This window comes from Cheilinus undulatus, linkage group 16 (assembly GCF_018320785.1).
Source record: "Cheilinus undulatus linkage group 16, ASM1832078v1, whole genome shotgun sequence".
Taxonomy (NCBI): Eukaryota; Metazoa; Chordata; class Actinopteri; order Labriformes; family Labridae; genus Cheilinus; species Cheilinus undulatus.
In genome coordinates, this window is record NC_054880.1 from 20828387 (window position 1) to 20849166 (window position 20780).

General features: G+C 40.4%; 1 protein-coding gene across 2 annotated transcripts; it reads right to left on the reverse strand.

The window, feature by feature from the left end:
- Nucleotides 1–2277: 2277 nt before the first annotated feature.
- Nucleotides 2278–19205, reverse strand: hey1 (hes-related family bHLH transcription factor with YRPW motif 1). 2 transcript variants are annotated; one of them, XM_041808089.1, is made up of 7 exons: nucleotides 19175–19205; nucleotides 18422–18565; nucleotides 4838–5151; nucleotides 4647–4722; nucleotides 4479–4562; nucleotides 4282–4363; nucleotides 2278–3930 (listed from the first exon to the last, which is right to left on the reverse strand). In XM_041808089.1, exons 3-7 carry the CDS (start codon nucleotides 5140–5142, stop codon nucleotides 3263–3265), a joined length of 1215 nt encoding a protein of 404 aa, XP_041664023.1. In that variant the 5' UTR covers nucleotides 5143–5151; nucleotides 18422–18565; nucleotides 19175–19205; the 3' UTR covers nucleotides 2278–3262. The 2 variants fall into 2 exon arrangements, with proteins under 2 accessions (XP_041664023.1, XP_041664024.1); XM_041808090.1 differs by lacking the exons at nucleotides 18422–18565; nucleotides 19175–19205 and adding an exon at nucleotides 14575–14632.
- Nucleotides 19206–20780: the final 1575 nt, after the last annotated feature.

Sequence of the window (20780 nt, forward strand, 5' to 3'; positions counted from 1 at the left end):
CTTTATTTGAATGTATTAAAAAGAGGAATTATCAAACTGATGTAAGTATTTAGACCCTTTCTAACAACACTTGAAATTTAGCTCAAGCTCCTCCCATTTCTCTCAGTCTTTGCTGAGATATTTCAATTAAATTGATTGGCCATGATTTAGAAAGGCAGACATCTCTGACAATGCATATCAGAGCAAAAAACCAAGCCATGAGGTCAAAGGTGCTCAGAGACAAGATTGTTGCAGGGCACAGATATTGGGAAGGCTACAAAAAAAGTTTTCTGTTGCACAAAATTCTCTAGTCTGATGAAACCAATTCTGAACTGTTTGTCTTCAATTCTAAACATTATGTCTGGAGGACCCCAGACCCCGCTCATCACCTGCCCAATACCATCTTAATAGTGAAACACAGTGGTGGCAGCACCATGCTGTGGGTGGGTTTTAAGCAGCAGGGAATGGGAAACTGGTCAAGGTTGAGGGAAAGCCGAATGGAGCAAAGTACAGAGATAATTAAAGCCCGAACTCAGGGGGTCAGACTGAAGGTTCACCTTTCAACATGACAATGACCATAAGTAGACTCAAGTAAGCCACTGTGGCTTAGGGACAACTCCAAGAATGTCCTAGAGTGGAAAACAAGATGTCAGCACTCAAAAAATGCCCTTTCAAGCAGTTTTATTAAAGCAAAGCACAACGGACAAATTTTGACTCGTGGTGTATTCGTCAGTTGTGCCTTGCCTTAAATAAAACTTCTGCCGCTGAGCATTTCCAGGGACCAAGCTCAGAAATTAGACATATACTTTACCTTTTTTTTAAATTGCTACTTGTATCTAATGCTGTAGGATAACTTCTGGTTTCTGCTGATGTTGGCATCCAGTGTGGATAAAGTACTACCTCTTATCTCTTAGCTTATCTTGTCCTGTACATGTGTAAGCAGTGATTTATAAAAACACCCAGTCTTGTCTTTCTTTGCACAGTCAAACTCATTAAGACTCTTTGCTGTTGAAAATGTAGGGGAAAAGGCTCTCTGCAACATGCTCATGTCATCTGACATCTAGCCTGCAGCAGTAGCTTCAAACTTTAAAATACTACATGGAATTACAAAGACATGAACATATTCATATTGTAAATAATCATCTTAATTACTAACCTATAATAATTTGTGATGTAAACTTCAAATTTAATGCACACAGGCCTATGGCTCTAACCCTCTTGAAGCATGAGGCTCTAGGCTTTCAATCTTTTTTTTTTTTTTTTTTTTTTTGAGCTGGGAGAACCTGATAATAAACACTGTATGCCATGGAATTAAAAAAGAGTATAAAGGTGAGTTAAACAAATAACAGCAGATTTATTCACTTAATGGGAATTATCTAACTGAGCAATATCTGATTTTAAAAAAGTTTTTAAAATCAACTTGAGATACTCAGTATGCTTCCGTAAACAGTAAACATCAAATACATTTTGGCACTTTTTTCCTACACCTCCTCAGCCCTTTCAAGGTCTTCCAGTGTCAGTCTTTGTTGACGAAGTACCATTTCTAACCAGCTGGGGGAGACAAAGGACAAGTTGTGTCAGTTGAAAATCTCATTGGGCCTGTGATTTTGGCTGCAGTGAAGCTGACATCATTACCCAGCCCCTCGTCATCTTCAGTTATACAGGAAAGAGGTGAAGAAGAATGACAAAAGAGGAAGAGGGAGTGTCCTTTTTAAAAGAAAAAGATGAAAGAGCGAGGGATATTTTGGCGAGAAAGTTTTGGATCAGCCGAAGAGGGGTCGGCATGTAGGAGTCAAGAACAGAAGGTGCAGCTGGTGCGAGCTGAAACGATGGCAAAGGGACAAAAGTGTTCTGTGCACACTTCCTTTCACACAGTTTTTCCATCCCTCTCTCCTTTGATCCCCCTCTCCTATTCCTTTCTTCCCCTTCTCTCCTGCTCCATTTTCTACTCTATGCTCCATCCTTTCCTTCTTCCTCTCCTTCTTCATCCTCTTCCAACCATTCCTCCCTCCCTCCTTCTTTCCTCCTCCTCTAGTTTCCCACGCGGTGCATGGGGCCAGCCGGGCTGCTATTGTCCAGGATATCCCCTCCTTGTTAATGGTTTCCTGTGCACACACAGAGGGCTGCTGGGAGAAACAAGCAGCCTCATTTGATACCAAGCATCAACACGTACTACGAATGCACCCACAAGCACAAGCACACTTAAATATAGGTACATGCAGAATATTTTTAAACACATGCACACTCTCAGTCATGAACAAAATATGCTATTAAAAGCCACAGGTGATTTATCTGAACTCTTTTATTACAGGGACGTTGTCATCACCACCAGCAACAACTGTAAAAAAAGCTGAGAAATCTGATTTGTCTGTGCTTTTTACAACCATAAAATATACAAGCATAAAGTGAAGGAACCAGTAGCTAGGCAGAAAGCAGGAGTTAGTCTTCATAAATAAACAAGAACTGAGTTTTGCTGTCTTGTGTTACTGCTGTAACACGTACATATAGCTTGATCTGCTATTTCGAAGTTGTACAGTTTGCAGACAAAGAGACATAAAATATCTAAACACCTGCTGCATGAGAAATGCTGAGGAACTGGTCAAAACATTTGTGAAGCCCTGATTGTAAGGGACAACATTTACAGAAGAGAGGAAGCAGAACTTAAGGAAGTGAGCTTAAACAATGCGCCATATGAGGCTGTGTATAAATCATGTGTATGTTTATTTCAAGCAAGCTGGTAGCTAACTTCTGTTCCCAGTACTTAGTCAAACAAACACCTGGTTTCGGTTATTCCACCCCATAAAATGCTGTAAAAAGGGGGTGACTCTCGACCACCTCAGACCCTCCTTTCACTCCCCCCTTTCTGTGTAACCAGGGCACCAACACTTGGTGTTTCAGCTCAGAGGGGGAAAACAAAAAGGAGGAGGGGGTTTCGCCCAGGAACTTGATGGGCGAGGACTGCTTGACCATCTGGAAAAGCCATTCCTGATAGGCTGAGAGCAGGGGTGAAACTTCTAAAGGGGTGGGCAGGAACACAGATCAATCACAATAAATCATTGTTGCTTTTTAGTTGTGGTCTCCCTCCTTGTTTTTTTCTTCTATACAAAACATAATACATACAGCAGGAAAATAAAAATACTATAGCTAGTTAGGATGTCAACATCATAGAAAAAATAGTACTTTCTTAGCTGAGAAAATAAAACGTTTTGTCCGTTAGAAAGTCCAGCTCAGCTGGGGAGTAAAGTGAGTCTTTATGCAGATAATGGAGAAGTGTTCACTTTAGTCAGAAAGCTCCTATCTCCATCCCCCACGGTCTGTATGGTTTCCCCACGCTGGATGTTGGGGTTGGAGGGCTGATAGTGGTGGCAGGGGTGATGAGGGGGAAGGCGCTGAAGGGGAAGGGGAACGCTGAGAGAGAGGACAGCAGAGGAGGGGAGAGCTTGGAGGATGAAGGGACAAGGGCGGGGTGCGGGACGGAAGCAGGAGCGGCAGTGGTGGGAGGAACCCTGATGGGGCCTTGATCTGAGTGAGGGGTAGCGCTGCCGCTGCGCCTTCCGGGGATGTGAGTCTCTGCAGCCGACGAGGACGACGAAGAAGAAGAGGAGGAAGAGGTGGATGAAGAAGATGTTGTGGACAAAGGGGTTTGTGGGCTGCTGGTGGCGCTGCGGGGTAAAGGTGCCAAAGGTGCCCCCTGTTGGTGCTGCAGGAGGAGGGGATGGGTGAGGTGGGCAGGAGGGGACCCAAACGCAGAGCCCCATGCGAGGTGGCTCAGGCCGGTGTGAGCCTCTCTCTGGCTGGCGTAGTTGTTGAGGTGGGAGACCAGGCGGAGTCGCAGAGGGTCTGTGCTGTCCAGACCTTCAATGATGCTCAGGTAGCGAGCTGTCTCCGCAAGACACTCCCTGAAACCAAGACCACGGTAGTCCATTGCCAGGGCGTGAGCATCAAAATAACCTGGGAAGAGGAAATAAGGAACCAGTTTAGTTTGACACGTCGCCTGATCTGCATAGTAGAGAACAAGCTTGACAAGAGTTTGATGAGCTCTGCTTCAAATGATTAATGCATCTAGATTTGGACTATCAAAGAAAAAAATCCCTTAAATCACTGCAAAAATAACTATAAAGCCTGCTAGACATGGTGGGATTTACAATATATGGGCCTTACCGTTAAATTTATAAGTGTGTATGTGCTTTTTATGCTCAAGAAAGAAAACAAATTGGGCACAAATGTATCTTAAGTCCAGTATTCCCCTTTCAAACGTGCGCATTTTGAACAACCTAAAGGTCTAATAGATCCATGACATACCTTTGCCTCCAGCAGCATGAAGCATCTTCAGGTGGTCAACAGTCATCTGTAAAATCTCTGCTTTCTCAAGTTTGGCTGAACCCTGCAGTGTGAGGGGGAAAACTGGATGTAAATAATGTATCCGAGAGAAAAAGTAGTTCCATATTTTTGAACTGTGAGAAGGCGATAATAAAGATGTGATGACGCCTGTTGCTCACCTGTTTCTCGAAAGCGCTGGGAACCAGCCTGCGGAGCTCACTGAGGCTGTTGTTTATTCTGTCCCGTCGACGTTTTTCAATTATCTGATGAAAAAAATTAGATTATTTTAGGACACACTGACAAGCATGAGCTCAAATTAGTTTTTGTGCACGTGTAAATGTACTTACTCCTCGACGTCTTTTCCTCGCCTGCACCTGCGTGGATGTAGTGGGAGACATTGACCCCAGAGGAGAGCTAATATTGCTTGAAAGAGAAAAACAAGCAAATAAATTTCAGCAACGTGAACTCTCGGGATAATTCGTTGATATTAGTCACATATAGCCTCGCTTAGCCAACACTTCAGGGCTAAATATCTTACCCATTCTCATCCGCGCTCTCCTTCTCAACTTCAATAGTCTCATCCAGCTCACTATCCGAGGAGCTAAAGTCGTGATTCCGTTTCATTTTGAAGAGTCCACAATAGTCCTTCAGAGAGCCTGTTGTGTCTGCGTCTGACGTGCGTCTGCCCAGGTTTGCCCGGAGCGTCTCCGTTTGAAGAGCCCAGCTTTCCCACGGTGTCATTTCAACTGTGGAGCCGGCCAGCACGGGCGGGGAAACGAGGCGAAGTAGCCAATCAGGAAGCAGCACAGGGTTTGAGTGACAACGCAGTTGGCCCAAACACATATCAGTGCGCTTTGACAAGGACAGAGAGGACAAAAAAGTGAAGACATCTCACTCCGTGGGTGTTACTGAAAGCTGTTGAAGTTGAATGCCTCCATGTCAGTGGTAGGAGGCCTACGGTATCCTACCATGAAAACATTTTTTTTATCCTTACCATGAGATAAAAGTTTGAGAAGTTTCACAGGTCTTGTAAATACAACAGAAATGTTTGAATTAGTAGAAATTCTCATTTTAGCAACAAAATATATAGCCGTTTTTCTATTTTAGCAGTCATCACTTTATGTTTGTACGCAGTAGGTGACCTTTGAAACAGAAAAATATATGATATGAGTGGTACTTTATGCTACTGACCAGTTGCTTAAATATCATTTTTTGAGGCTGAAGGGTTGGACAAAGTACAAGAAAGATTTAGGACAAGTTTGTCAGTAAGATAGACCCTCTGCCAATCAAAAATGACCTTTAAAATTTGCTTTAGGTGACAAACTGCTTCATCTTAACAATCTCTGTTGTCATGTAATTTTATCACTTTTAAACATGAACTTTTTCTAACTCAAAAATAGCATCGCCACTTATGATAGCACAATAATTATCTAAAGTGTCCTGTTTCCCCATATATGTTGGAATGTTGAAGTATATTTAAAGGGCAGATCATATTTTCATTGCTTGAGTGATCTGAATTGATTAGCTCAAACTAAATCTACTAATCAAGACTCATCATTAACCAATTTGTACTTTTGTCAATGCCTGATCTTCAACCTTGCTCTAAAATAATGTTACATATTTCCTTTTTAACTTAACTGATTTTGCCAGATCAGTCCTCACATGCACTTTACCAGCCCTCTGCCTCATAAAGTGAAGCTTGAATGTGTTTTGCCAATGCTTGACTCTGGTGAGCCATCTTACAGTTTGTAGAACATCTTTGGAGAAACTTTGACGGCGGTCCAATGGACTTTCGGTCCGTGACTTGCCCCCCTTCTCCCTCCCACCTCCTCCCCGTGTGTGTCCCGGTGGTGATGAGGAGTGGCTGGCCGGCTGTCAGCACGCGCTGGCCGTGGGAAAGTTCCCCAACCGGCGCTGATAACCAATCAGAGGCCGGCGGCCGTCTCCGGCGCTGGAATGAATGGAGCAATTGGTCGGGGCGACGGGCGGTCTGCGAGCGAGCGTGTGAACCTGTAATCCAATACTAACTCAGCCCGGGAGGAGAGACAGGGAGCAGCACCGCAACCAGAGGAAGCCACCAAGTCTAATCTTACCCCACAGAGAGACCTCGTGCACGGTAAAGACGCTGTGGGGACTTCAAGGTCTGTCTCAAAGTACCAAACAAAAGAGCTGAATGCAATCAAAGCCGTCCTCGTCTTTTTCCCCGCGGAGTTTCCACATCATCACCACCACAAGACTGGTGGCTCCTATAATGGTCACACACACAGACACACACTTCCCAAATAATTTGACAGAGCTGCTGGCGTGTTTGTATACATGGGGGGCTCACATTACTGCATGTGGAGACGGAGCTCTTCAGCTGAGGGTCTCCTGCAGGGCCTGCACCGAGGCACAAATAACACACTAGCTCCTAGTAAAGACTGATCCTACAATATGTACAGGGTTACACATCTTCACTCATTTTACATCACCATGATGTTGGATTTTTTTTGCAGTAGTAAGTTAGCAGCTAGCTTACTGTAAAGAGATAAGAATGTAGGCTAGCTTTATAGTACAATAAAAGCAAAGCTAACGAAACAACAAATAAGCTTAACTTTTATTAAACAAAGAAGAATTGTCTAACTTGAGGAATAGTACAACATTTTCACAAGTTTTGATTTTGTAAAAAAGCAGACGTTTCATAAACTACCATAAGCAAGGCTACCTGTCTAGCTAGTTGGAAGTTGTTAGCTATAGTTTAGCTGGACTGTTGACAGAAATAGAACTTATTAACTTTTTATCTATTTTTTATTTACATTTATCAACCAGAACCAATAGGCTTGACATGTATTTCAAATATGAAAGAAGTCAAACAAGGACAATTATCAGTATTAAGAGAGATTATTAAGCTCACTAGCTCAGGGATGTTGCTAACAATTAGCAGGGTATTTTTCAAAAAAGAAGTGGAAGCAAGCTAGGCAGTATGAAAAGTAACTGAGATTTCAAGGAGTTGTTAACCAGATTTTTCCTCCTGTTTTGCTTGAAAGGCCATGCTAGCTGCATTTCTTCTTGTACTCCTTTTTAACAGTAAGTTATAACTAGACCTTAGGTGATTAGGATTGAAATTTGTCAGCTTTTTTCACTCACTGATACATGTAACTTGTATTTTTTGTTGTTAACATAATTTGCTTACAGAAAATGAACTTATTTTGCTGTTATTGCATTTTTCTTGAATGAAATGAACTGCCGTTCAATTCTTGGATGTTTTTAAGTATGCCAGTATACTGCATTTGAGTTTATTTCTCAGTGTGAGTGCACTATGCACACTTATCAAAGTGTTTAGTATTTAGTGCAGGAGTATGGCTTTTGGGACACACTGTAAGTTTAAGGTCTTTATGCCAGGCCAAAAGAGCCACCTGCTAGCTTCAGCAGCATCAGTCTTAGCAGCCATTAGAGTTGTATTAATCTCTACAGTAAACGCATATATTTTAAATCATTTTCTAATATCTTTAACTTAATCTTAAAAGATGTGCAGCTGTATTAAATATACACAGATTTCACATGCAGTTATATACTTTAAAATGCTAAATGATGGTCACTGAATTTCCCTTCAGGGATAAATAAAGTTCTTGTATTGTATTGCTAACTACAGTGGTCAAGAAGTGCAATACAAAACTACAAAGTCTGAAACAAATTTGCATTAACCAAACATTTTTACACCTCATAAAACAAATTGACATCAGCACAACAGTTTTACAAATAACTGAACAAATTTACATTTTACAAAACAAATGTACAAAAAGTCCAAAACAAAATTAAAAAGTCTGAAACACTTTGGCTAGCTTGAAACATATTGACAACTCTAGTCTGACTCTCAATGACAAAGTCACTCCTTTAACAAAACATTTCTACATTTCATGAAAAAAAAGTCAATTTTTTAAATTTACGCGGTACAAAACAAATTTACAAGCTGAGATGAATTCACAAGTTGTAACTAAAATTTGTTTCAAGTTTTGTACAAGTGTTTCAAACTTTGTAATTTTGAATCTGACTTTTCTCTTCCTAAAATGTTTGTTTCTTCATTTGTAAAAAATTTTTAAAATGTCTTGGTTGATGCAAATTTGTTTTGAACTTAGTAAAAGTATTTCAGACTTTGTAATTTTTTTATTTTGCACTGGCCACTGTACTAATTGTGTATGTTAGCTAAATAAAAGTTAGATATTCCAAAAAAAAATTCTTTAGAACAGTACCATTAAATCATGCAATAATTACTACTGAAATATCCCTAGACATAAAGAGCTATTTGTTTTTCAATTTTCAAATTACTGACAAATAACAGTTGCACACAAAAGATAAAGAAGATTAAACTAGAAAAATGTCTTATAGTTTTATCTTATTTTCTATTTTAAACCTATCATTGACACACTTACATTTCTTCTAGTTCTTCTGGCCATTAGAGAAGAAAATGCTCATTTCAAAATGTCAGCAAATGTCCATTAAAAACACCCATTAAGGCAAGGAGAAACCCAGCTTGAGTGTTCAGTGAGGAAACATAAAACCATGACTTATTGGACTTTCAAACAATATTGCATTGTGAATTAGACACACCGTCCTTTATTCTCTGAGGGAATGCTCTGTTTTTGATTTGTTGTTCTCGTAGAGCTCAGCTAAAGAATGAATTGTAAACTATACACACTTACACATACACATGCAGTAATACGGCGATCTTTATCAGTGGGAAGCAACCAAAGGCATAATGGTCATCACAGAGAGAGGAGGCTGCCTTGTTTGGTTCTTATGAATAAGAGGAAGCACTTAGGGCTGTTTTCATCTTATTGTTGTTGAACAAGGCTATGCTTAAAGCAGGACAGACACAGATACACTCCCACATTCATCGAACTCATTCTTAGTGTGTGTTTATGTGTTTGTTCATAGAGAAGTGTTTGTTAAAGCTGCGTTCACATACGTTAGGGTGCATGCAACCTGAAGCCTTTGTCACAATAAACACAGGTGTGCGTCCGCATTAGGTACCCACTGTGTGCATGTGTTTCTGTGTGTGTAACTGGGGGGGAGGTGGGAGAGGAGGAGGGGGGAGGAGGAGGGGGGTGAGCCCTCTCTCTTGTTGTATTTCAAGTTCACCCAGAGTTCCCACGCTGTTATTTTCTGCACGGCTGTCTTTGTTCTACCGGTCTCATCACATGTTGTGATTAGTAGGGCCTTTCAGGGGCCGCCCTTTGAAGGTGAGGGCCCGCAACGCGACATCATCAAATCCTCCACCCTCCTCCTCTCTCGCTGCAAATCAGGCCACCAAACTGACTCTAATGCAGGGACAAAATAATCAGGGTTTGCAGTGCCAATTCATCTCCACTGCTCACTCTAAGCTTCTTCTTCTTCTTTTTTTTTTTAATTTCTTGTTTGCACATATTTACTTTATTATCTCCCTTAAATGATCTTCATCGCATCCTCCATGTACTGCAGTCTGTCTTTTGCAGTTAGATTAAGGTAATTTTGTCTCTCTAAACACTCTCTTAAGCTACAAACTGCTGAATATTGCTACATGGACACTAATACTTAAAAAGAGGGAGAATTAAGAAATCAAGGGAAGAACTGCAAAAAAATTATGTTCATTTGCCTACTTGAGCCCTGTTCACATTAGCAAAAAAAACTCCTGAAACTTTCTGAAATTTTCTGTGTGGAATCAAATTATTGAATTTTCAGTAGCCCTTTATTTTAGTCAGCACTAAGTATCAAGTATTTTCAGATACACAGGTCTGTCTCCTCACAGGGACAGTCTGCTTGAGATTCTTTTTAGGAGTGTGAATGTGAAAACTGCTTGAATTAGTTGTACACACATGCACCTTAAAGTGGGAAACTCTCCCTGTGCAACAGGAGGGAGGTTGTTTCAGAAGTAGGACGTGGCCTGAAAGGGGTAACATGGAAAACAAAGGCAAAGCACAAGTCCAACGCTATGACTACAATTTAGACCTCGAAATTAGCACTCCATGTAGTTTGACTTATTAATGGGATCACCTAAAGAGCAAAAAGTTAATGGTTTATTATTTACATGCTCAAAGACTGCACGGATCAGGTGCTTGACAAATGAAATGACTGTCATTATCGCCACCCTCCCACTCACAGTGACTTTCCTAAATACTACCAGCTGCTTTTTCACATCCTCTCACCATAACTTAATGCAGGAATTTACAAGGAGGCTGGTAGAAAAAATCCCCAGTAGAACTGTGCTGTGTTTACATACAGAGTTATGTATTTTTGTAAGTATAAGCTTGAAAAAAGAGCTTTGAATTTCAGTTTAATTAGTGCGTATTTTAAGGATATATTATCTCTACAAAAAACAAACTGAATCTGAAGCAAAAATAAATAAGGAAATGTTTGCTAGCATAGGCTTTAAAGTTGTTTCAAAGGAGCATTTCACCATAATTTCCCTCCATTGGCGTGTACAGTCCATGTTTTTTGCATTAAGTGTAATTACACGTGCTGTACTGTATATATTTACACAGCGCTTCACATGTCATCAGGTGTTTAGCTGCATCACTTTGTTTAGATTTGATTTCCTGTGGATCTACATGACTTCAGTGGGTGTAAATGAAGCTCGGCTGTGCTGCTGACAGAGTGACATTGATAGATGATGTTGATATCATGTTCAGGAACTCTCAGTTACTCCTTGAATAAACAAAGTCATGTTAAACTGTTAGCTATTTAGTGTACTCTCTGTGGTGTCTCGGTCATGGGGACTAACTTTGATTTTCATTTTCACTTCAGTCAGATTTCAATACTTTTTTGGAGACATTTAGTCCAAATCATTTAAAAACAGTCAGATTATCTGGGTTATCTGTAATTCAAGTAAAAAGAAAATGTGTTTAGTCATGTCTTTATGCTTTTGGAAGTACACAGACAAACAAGACATGAAGATTACTGAGACATCAGTTAAACCTCATCAACCTTTCCTCTACTCTGCTCTAATGAATCACATCCTGACTGACTCAGCTGATGACTGATGTCCATCAAAAGAAAAAGGCTGCAGTATTATGTTCTTTTTTTGTCTTTATTTGTTCATCTAATAGACATTTTCCCAGCATGTTCATATGCACAGTGCCAAAACAGTATGCATTATTTATTTTTTTCTCCTTCTTTGAAGGGATTCTCCTTAAGACTCAATCAGTGGATACATCAGTCTCTATTTTTAGTCTTTATTTGAAGAAACCCCACCCAAAATAGTAGTTGCATGGGAAAAATAAATATTTAACAGAGTAATGGAGGAGGGTCCATTTTGATGCATTGTTAAACCAGTAAATACGTTTGTTTTCTATGTATTACCGCAGCAGGAGTGAAACCCACTTGACAACTAACTTAAGCTTAAGGTCTTAAAGTCAAAGCCTTTTAAAAGGTTTTTGATTGTTTATTATCCAAATAAATGTACTAAAGACTTTCTGGTGACAATGCCCATCATTATGTTGTCTTTATAAGTTCAGCTGCGAAAGTTGCAGTAGTCTAATTCATTATGTGAGCGGATGACATTTCCTCTCAATCAGTGATGAGAGGAAAGCTTCAAGTATGTTTAAAAAAATCTCCTTCTGGAATTTTCAACCAACAAATTAAAAGAAATATATTTGAATGACGATTGAAGAAAAAAAAACTTTTAAAAATGTCTTCAGAGACATTTTAAACAGGGGTTTAGCCCCCTTCTTAAAAAAAAAAAACAATTTACATTTTTAATTTTTTGGAGAAAGCAAATAACTTACTTTTTAAAAGACAATTATTTATTTGACTTGCTCCATTCTGGTTTGAGACAGCTCTTTAAAAGTTCTCTCTGACTTGTTTTATTCAGCAGACAATGGAGACTGGGCTATTTGAATTCTTACAGACCCCAGTGCTGCTTTAAACACAGTAGATTTAAGCCTTCTTTGCCAGGCTTAGAGACTGGGTTTGGATCGGGAGGGGGGATGCTTTTACCTATTTTAAATCCTATCTTAATAACGAAAGTTTTAATGTGAATTGGCAGAACAGTTTTTCCTCCTCAACCACCTTACCTGTGGTGTCCCCCAGGGCTCAGTTTTAGCACCTGTTCTTGTTTTTCCTTTACATGCTGCCTGTGGATTCCCTTATTAAAGTAGTAGTGAAAACTTAAACAGTTTTTTTCAGCTCAACACTGAAGTATCTGACTGAACTATGATAAAACACATCAGTGCTGGTGTTATTTCTGACATTTGCACCAAATTGATACAAATTTAAATTTTACAACTTTTAATTTTCAAACAGACATCTGCTTTGAAAATTTTTTTCTGAGAAGGCGGTGCTTATGTGATGAAGAAACCTACTATCGGTAGGTTTTTACATCACAAACTTTACATAAAATGTAGAAAGTTACCATCTCTAACTGACTTTACCTTTCAGAGACCACTCCCATCCTCTCCTGCACCTGCACTGCTTAGGCTTTAGTAATGCTGGTGCTGGAGCAGATGGCCCAAACAGGTAGTCCTCAGGACCACCACAGTCCTTCACCACACTACAGCCTGCTTCAGGGGACTCTGGAGAGGGAAAATCCTCCACCTCAAAAGATCGCTATGAGACAGCAGTGCTGCAGGACTCTGTGTAACTTTCTAGGAAGGGGAGTCACTTTCACTTCCACTTCATCTGGAAACCCCCGTCTTTTTCCCCTACCTCTTCTCAGTGCCAAACTGCTCGTTTTCTGTGCATTTTTTGAAATACTGAAGTAGGCGGAGTTAGCTCTGAGCTGGGGTTCACTTACACTTTAAATAATATAAAATATCTTTCCACTGCTTTGCAGATATCCAGATTAATCCCCTCCTGAGTTGCAACAACCCTAAGGACAGGACATCAAAGATTGGATGGCACACATTTTTATAAACTAAATGGTTTAAAAAAAAGCAAAAAACGAGGTAATCCTCTTTGGCCCACCTGCTTTTCCTGACCACACTAGTCTCAGCCCACTGTCAGCTTATGTCAAAACCCAATTTCTAAATTAAATTAACTCTGTGGTGAGAGGCTTCTTCCTCTAATTATGAACATTTGCTGAATATAACAGTTTTTAAGCCTCCGTGATACTGAGAAAGTAATTCATGCCCTTATATCATCCCGTTTAGACTCCTGCAAGTCCCTCTACATGGGAGCCAGTCAGTCGTCCCTCTCACATCTACAGTATGTACAAAACCCTGCTGCTAGATTTTAACAGGTACCAGAAAGTGTGAGCTCATCACCACCATGGCTCTCCTCCCTCCACTAGCTCCCTGTCCATTTTAGAATTAATTTTAAAATTGTATTACTTGTTTTCAAATCTCCTTCCTATTTTTCCACCCCTTTAATCCACTACACTTCACCAAGATCACTGCACTCCTCTGATCAGTCTCTCCTGGTCGTCCCTCGGACTCAGAGGAAATTTTTTTGTTAATACTACACAATATTATTGTCTCTTCACTGTCTCTGATGTGTTTATTCGCATCTGTCTTTAGTCTTTCACAGTAAAGCACTTCGGTCAGCTTTAAATGTGCTATAAAAATAAATTTGACTTTGAATATCCTGCTTAGCTGCTTTTCGTGGCTTTAAATATGAATATAACTTTCTTTTTCTTGTTTGCTTACAATTGTGAATACACCGTGCAACAAAACCTTGACATTTGTGGGATAGTCTTGATTTGAAATAAAGCCTAAATCCTTCACAGGGGTTCCTAAAATTGCCAGTCTGCAAGCCCCAAAATAACTGCCAGTGACTGGGGATCCAGAGCATAACATTGCACACAGGCATACAGACAAAATAAAAGAACACAAGAGCCTAAAAACCTCATATTTTTTACATTAATTTATGTTAAGAAAGGTTGGAACCAGAGTATAAGTAGTCTCCACTTACAGACAGAAGCCCTGAGCGGACATACTACAGCCTGCATCTTGTGACCCCTCTTTCAACGTCTCATGACCCTTCGAGGGGATCACACCCCCCACTTTATGAACCACTGCTTTAACCCAAACTGAACATACTGTTTACAAAAGCAGTATCAAATATGAAATATCATGTTTGCTACAATTGCACAAAATTGGAATCTGTTTAAACATGTGAATTAACAAACCCATAATCAAGGAATATTTATTTTCAATAGGTAAACTCAGCTGGGCAAAAGGTTACAAGGTATTTAATTTCCCCAGCACGATTTTGGGGGAAAAACAACCCTATTCTGGTTTGAAACTCTGCATTTAGATCATCCTTGAGGGTACAACATCCATACCTAAAACACCCTCTGAGTGCAGGGGGGCTTTAAATATTTACCTCATGGTTTTGAAGGTGTGACCGTCAGTGAGTCACTGTGAGACACAGAGCTGCGGCGTCTGCAGGTTTGCCACAGACAGATGTTCGTCCGCCAGAAAACAATACTCCGAGCGGCTCTCTGGTGAAACCCTGCGGACGGCGAGCCTTGTTATTGTTTATAAATAGAGCTGTGTGTAGCACTGAGGAAGGCCATCTTTGTTTCCCCTGACAGGGAGAGGAAGCGACGGCTAATTCTGCTCCAGACGTGTGTGACACCCGAGCATTGTGCCTTAAAGAGAGAGAGGCTACGAGGGAGAAAGGGACATTGTTTATGAGTGTGAGTCTTAAGGAGGGTGGGCTGTTTGTGAGGCAGGGCTGAGTATTGTCCTTCAGGAGGGAGGGGGGTTTGAACGTGGTTTCATTGTTTGCCCCCCGTCAGTCACTGACAGTTCCTCTGTGAGTTTTGTTCGAGGGGTCTTCTCCACTCACTGTTGGTTAACACAGAACACGTTTCTCAGCGTGTGAGGAAGTGAAGGATGTGTCAGCGTTGACCCGCTGACACTTATCTCTGTCTCAGCCCCCCATGGGAGGTGTCCCAGGCCTGGCTGTCACACGCAGAAACACTAGAGTGGGAGAAACTGCAGCGACACAAGACTAATGTTTGCTTTACAAGACGCTGGCCCATTGAAATACAATGGAAGTATTTTCCCCTATTATGCCCTGAATGATTACATCAATATTATCAAATTTACTAACCCTGCATTTTCTGCTGTTTGCTGAATTTTGTATTTTATCCTATAGGCCCAAATATAAGATAACCCTGTTTAAACAGTCTTAGATTATAATTATTAGATCATTAAATAACCTCCTTTATAAAGAAAACTATTTATTTGGAAAATAATGATGCAAACACACTGAATGAAACAACTTAGTCTTATATTTATAACACCTGTTAATTAAAACTAATGGACAATCTCTTCTAAATCAACATATCACAATTCTTGACAAAGATTTTTTTTTTGTCCTTTATGTCACGTTCTCCTTCTCATTTTTCTTCTTGTTTATTTGTTGCATCACTTCCTATTGTGATAGCAGGGATTCCATAAAAAATACATGCAAAAAATGTTTCTGTTTAGACTTCTTCAACATTTTTAATGTAAGTGTGTAATGACCTTTTTGGATATACTGTAGTCCTTGCATTCACTTCGTATTGATGGACTTGTCAAATCTGCCCATGTTTCTGCTCTGCAAAGTATATAAAATAAGTGGTTAAACAAACAGGATAAAAAAGAGGGATTATTTATGTAGTGTGTGTGTAACAGTGCAGTATGACAGTACAGTCATAGGTCAAGAAAAACAGCTGTGACATTATTTGAAGTAGTGTTACTGGTAAAATTTTATTTTTTTAAAGTATCATGTCCATATTGAAGTATCGTGTTTACAGGCAAGGGATGAACATCAGGCTAACCCAAAACTTCCGCCGGGTCCATCATAACTGCGCTGCAGTCACCCACTGATACATTTTCAGTGCCATCGAACTCCTCTGCCCATGAGACCAAAAAAGTTCACCCATAATTACAGAATTGAGCCCAGCCATGTGAGAAGATACATTTTTGTCCTTTTTTTTTGTATTTTTGAGCTTTTACCATGAGTAAGCAACCTATTTATGAATAAATGTGCTTTAGTTTACTATAGTGTGTTTGAGAAGTATGATTTAGATGAGCTTTATTCTCTCCTCCTTTTGTCAAAGTAGTGAAGTGAAATGCGATCTAGCAATGGTTTAGCATCCGCTGGAGTATTTTACTCTTTAATTTAAGCAGATATTTTAATATGGTTTCTGAAATTTCCAGCCTTGCTCGATCTTCTCCGTGCTAAATTGATGTGCAGTTGTCAAGCATCCCAGGACAGAAGTCCTGAGTATCGCTCATTAAAAGTGAAACCTACCGGCTCCATTAATGGATCTTTTTCAACTCAGTTCAACCTTGAGCTCAACCTGAAGTCACAGATGGCATTTGAGCAAAGTTGGGAGAAAATCCGTAACATGGTTCTTAAAATATTACGTTCACAAGTATGGGATGAACACGAGGCCCACTGACCTTGCACTCTGTTGTATGACCTCCAAAATCTAATCATATCAGACTCGAAGTTTTTGCAAAGTCTGAAGAAAATCCCTCAAATTATTCCTGAGATAGTACGTCCAAAAGAAAAGGGCCAACAGTCGGAAAACCTGAAAACATAACGCCTGGTCCTGGCTATCACTGCTGTGAAGGCATAAACATGGTATTTGTGAACCTCAGGATACATAATCTATCTTCTTAAAGCTTAAAAAGCAATGAGATACAAACTAGTGCAAGATGATGTTAAGTACTTGGGCATATTTTAAATCTAAATATAACAAGGAAATATTACATACCTTGGCAGAAAAGATCAAAATCCCTTCATCTAAGGTTGTGTTTCTTTCAGCTGTAGATGCACATTTGCTGCCCTTGCGTACGTAAGCTGCAGGATGGTTTTTAGGGGTTTGTCTTTGAATTTCTAAGCTACTGCAGCAGAGCCTGAGGTAATACATTTTTGGGTTGTCTGTTCTTACGTACGAATATCCATACAGGCTAATATTGCAAACGATATCTAAAGAACACTTTGATGGGTTATCAAATTTTGCACAGTCATTAACCCTGACTCAAGAATGGACTGGTTAGATCTTGGAGGTCATAGGTCAAATGGGGCTCGTGTGCATCCCTTGCTAGTGAACAGTATGTCTAAAGGTTTCAAGCATTATCTTCAACATTTGCACATATTTCCACTCTGACTCAAGGATGAATTAATTGGATTCTGAAGGTCAAAGTTCAGGTCATTAGGCCTCACAGTGCGTCACTCCTTATTAAATTTTTATAAATAACACTACCACAAAAAACATCTCAGAGCTTTTTCTTGACCCACTACTTTACTTTCAATGCCCCGTTATTGGAAACCTTGCAGAGATGTGTAACTGCTCAATTTCATGTCTTTAATGCTCATTCTGTTTTTAACTCTCTAAAGCACTTTGAATTGCTTTAGGTATGTAAAGTGGTCTATGAATTACCTTGCCATCACTAAACAACAGTGCTCAGGTTCTTTCAGATTGTGATGCATGCCGACATTTTTCTCAATGAAGCATTTTTAATATTTTTGGACAAAAAAATTAAGTTTAAAGAAAAATTAACCTCATCCAATTTTTACATGAAAGTCATTCAGTTGTCGTTAGCTTATCCCCTAGCACCTTGGTTCCCAACCTGGGGGGCAGGACCCCTTTGGGGGGACGCCAGAAATTTTAGGGGGGGCAGGAGGGTTTGTCTGTTTTGAGGTTGTTGAAATTAGGGTCAAACTATGTAAGTAAAACATGAATGATTCATACAAGTCCTTTGGTAATAATGCTTGTATTTTTGGCTGTTTTGTTTGGCTATAAATGACGCAGACAATTCAAATTGATATGTGTTTTTGACACAGCTCTTCTTAGATATGTGAAGGGGGGGCTCTATGTAAAAAAGTTTGGGAACCACTGCTCGAGCAGAACAGACGGGGTTATAAATCGCCTCCTGCTCCTGGATATAAGGGCTCTGAGACACCTGTAGCATTTCCAGACAGCAGATTTGATAGACATATGTTTCAGGGATCAGGTCTGCAATTTTTTTCTGAGTACAGGAAACTCAGAAGACCTGAGCCCACCACCACTACCGCCACCCTTCATCTTCAATCCCTGATCCCCTAAATGGTAACTCTCTAATCCTCAGTCTGGTAATTGTGAGATCTGAATTCAACAGGTGGACGGAGCAGAACTCCACTTCCATTTGTTGCATTCAGTCAAGTTTAATGAAAAAGACTGACGTACCTGTTGGTGATTATTCACAGGATGCAGGAATAATCAGCTGTCTGACTCTAATCTGGGGCTGAAGTGGGAAGTGGAGTGGCTGGTTTTGTGGGGGTCCGGGTGTGACTCATGTCTACAGTTGGTGAAACTCCCGGTGGGTGGTCACTGCAAGGAGAGAGTGAGAGAAAGTCAGAGAACAAAGGCGGAAATTTAACTTTCATCTCAGCTTGAGGTGATTATTCGCCTCCTGTTTGACCCAGTCACGCTTTCAAATTGGCCCTGTCCGCTTTAAAAACTGTGAATTTCGTCTTGTTTTGACATTTTACATTATGGAAGAAAATTTGAGTCAGAGTGGCAGCTGAGATTGGTGAGGAAAACCTGCTGCCCTGTGACAGAAGTCACGAGTATCGAAAGAAGTTCACGGTTTGTCTCACATTGCTCCAAATTTGATCCTTTGATATGGCTGTGGTGTGATCTCAGGCCTGACATGGAGGTATGTCGAAATGTGAGGCGAAAAACAACATTGGTTTCACGCATTTGTCAAACACACACTCACACCAGACACACTCCCTTTCGGCACACAAACTTCTAATCACCAATCTTCACTCCCTAATTCGATAACGAGGCCGAACAGTTGAAACATGTTTTAGCGTTTGACATTTGGCCTTAAGAAAAAAAGACAGAACCAAACGGGCCTCCCTTCCATGACTTGGGAGAGAAGTCTGAAGGCCCCCCCACCCCCCACTGCAGCGAGGGGGTTGCAGCTCCTCTGACCTCGGTAATGACGGAGGGTCAGGAGTCAGGTTGTGCGAGGGAACCGTCTACGTCTGCAGAGCGCGTGAGGAGCGCCTGGGAACCAGAGCTCGCCGTGTGATCCCGTGAAATTGATCTCTCCAGAGGGGGACTGGATGTGGTGTGTGTTTATTTTTTATGTGTGCGGGTTGTGTGAGTAGGAGGGAGAGAGACCGCCACAGGAGAGGAGAGGAGACACACCAGCGGAAATGGTAGATCCCAGTGGTTGCTCCCATCGTGCCGTGACCAGGGTGCCCTGTCTGCCTGCCCGTCTAGAGCGTGGATGACAGGAGACAGCAGAGGGAAAGGCTCAAAAGCAACGATGCCTTTACTCAAAACAGTGACAGTGACAGAGAACAAGTCCTTCATAGAAGCATGCTATCATGTCAAATCATAATGATCATGAAACGAATTAGCTGATGGCCTGGGAAAGATGGATGTTTAAAAACACATGCAGACCAAAATATCTAAAATATTGATATATTGCAACACTGCAGTCAAACCAAAATCTGGCTAATGAAAACCTGATACAACCTTCATACCCTTTTATATTACATTACAGGGAATCCTATAGAAGCCCATTTCCGCCACTTAAAAAAGAAAAATGTAGAAGTTAGTCAATTAAAAAGAAAAGAATCCTTAGTCATAATTACGGGATAAAAAATCAAAATTAGGATTTTTTTTTTTCAAGAATGGAAAAATTAGATTTAAAAAAGATTCATATGTAGGCTGCCATTGTTGTACAATGCATTGTGGGTAATGATGTCAAATGATTACATTGATAAGCCCCATTTTTCTGATTTATTTCACCTTGACCTACATTACAGTTTTTTACCTTTCACTAAAACTTCACTTAAGTTAAAAATCAAAGGGTTTTAAGGATTGCACTCCACAGAAAAGAGCAACGCAACTTGATGACATCAGTACCCAGAGTGCAATGCACAGGGCAGCCTACATGTGAATCGGGTTTTTAAACTTTTTCGATGTATAGAAATCTTCGCCATCAGTGTGTGAATGTGGAGTAAATGGCAGGTGTGACCTGCGGTGTTAAGGCACTTTGAGTAGTCAGACAACTAAGAGTGCTGAATAAGCTTAAGCCCATTTACCATTAAGTTTCTTTGTACAGCATGCATACAAACACAAATGTTGATTTTATAAAGGGAACTTTTCTTACCATACATGGTTCTTTTAGCATGAATATTATAGGATATTTGTCACCTTCGATGGTGTTAAAACATAGTCTAATGCCTTTAATGTGACTTCTATATTTTCTTTATGCATGGTAAGTTTATGTGGAATTGTTAAACGATGCCTGAGCAGATGCTGTGTTTTTTAATATATGTGTGTGAGAGTGCCTGTGTGTGTTGGTATGTGTGAGACAGACCCCTCCAGTGAAAGCCTGGCTGCTCTTTCATCTCCAGCATCTGCTATTCCTCTTAAAGCTCTAAGTCAAACCTCCTCTGTCTGTCTGCTCCTACTATTTAGATGCAACCACTTCAGTCATATCTGCAGGCTCATTATGGCCGCAACAAAACCAATCCCTCCTTATGCTTATTCAATCACAGAGGGATCTTGGGAGCTTTTTTCT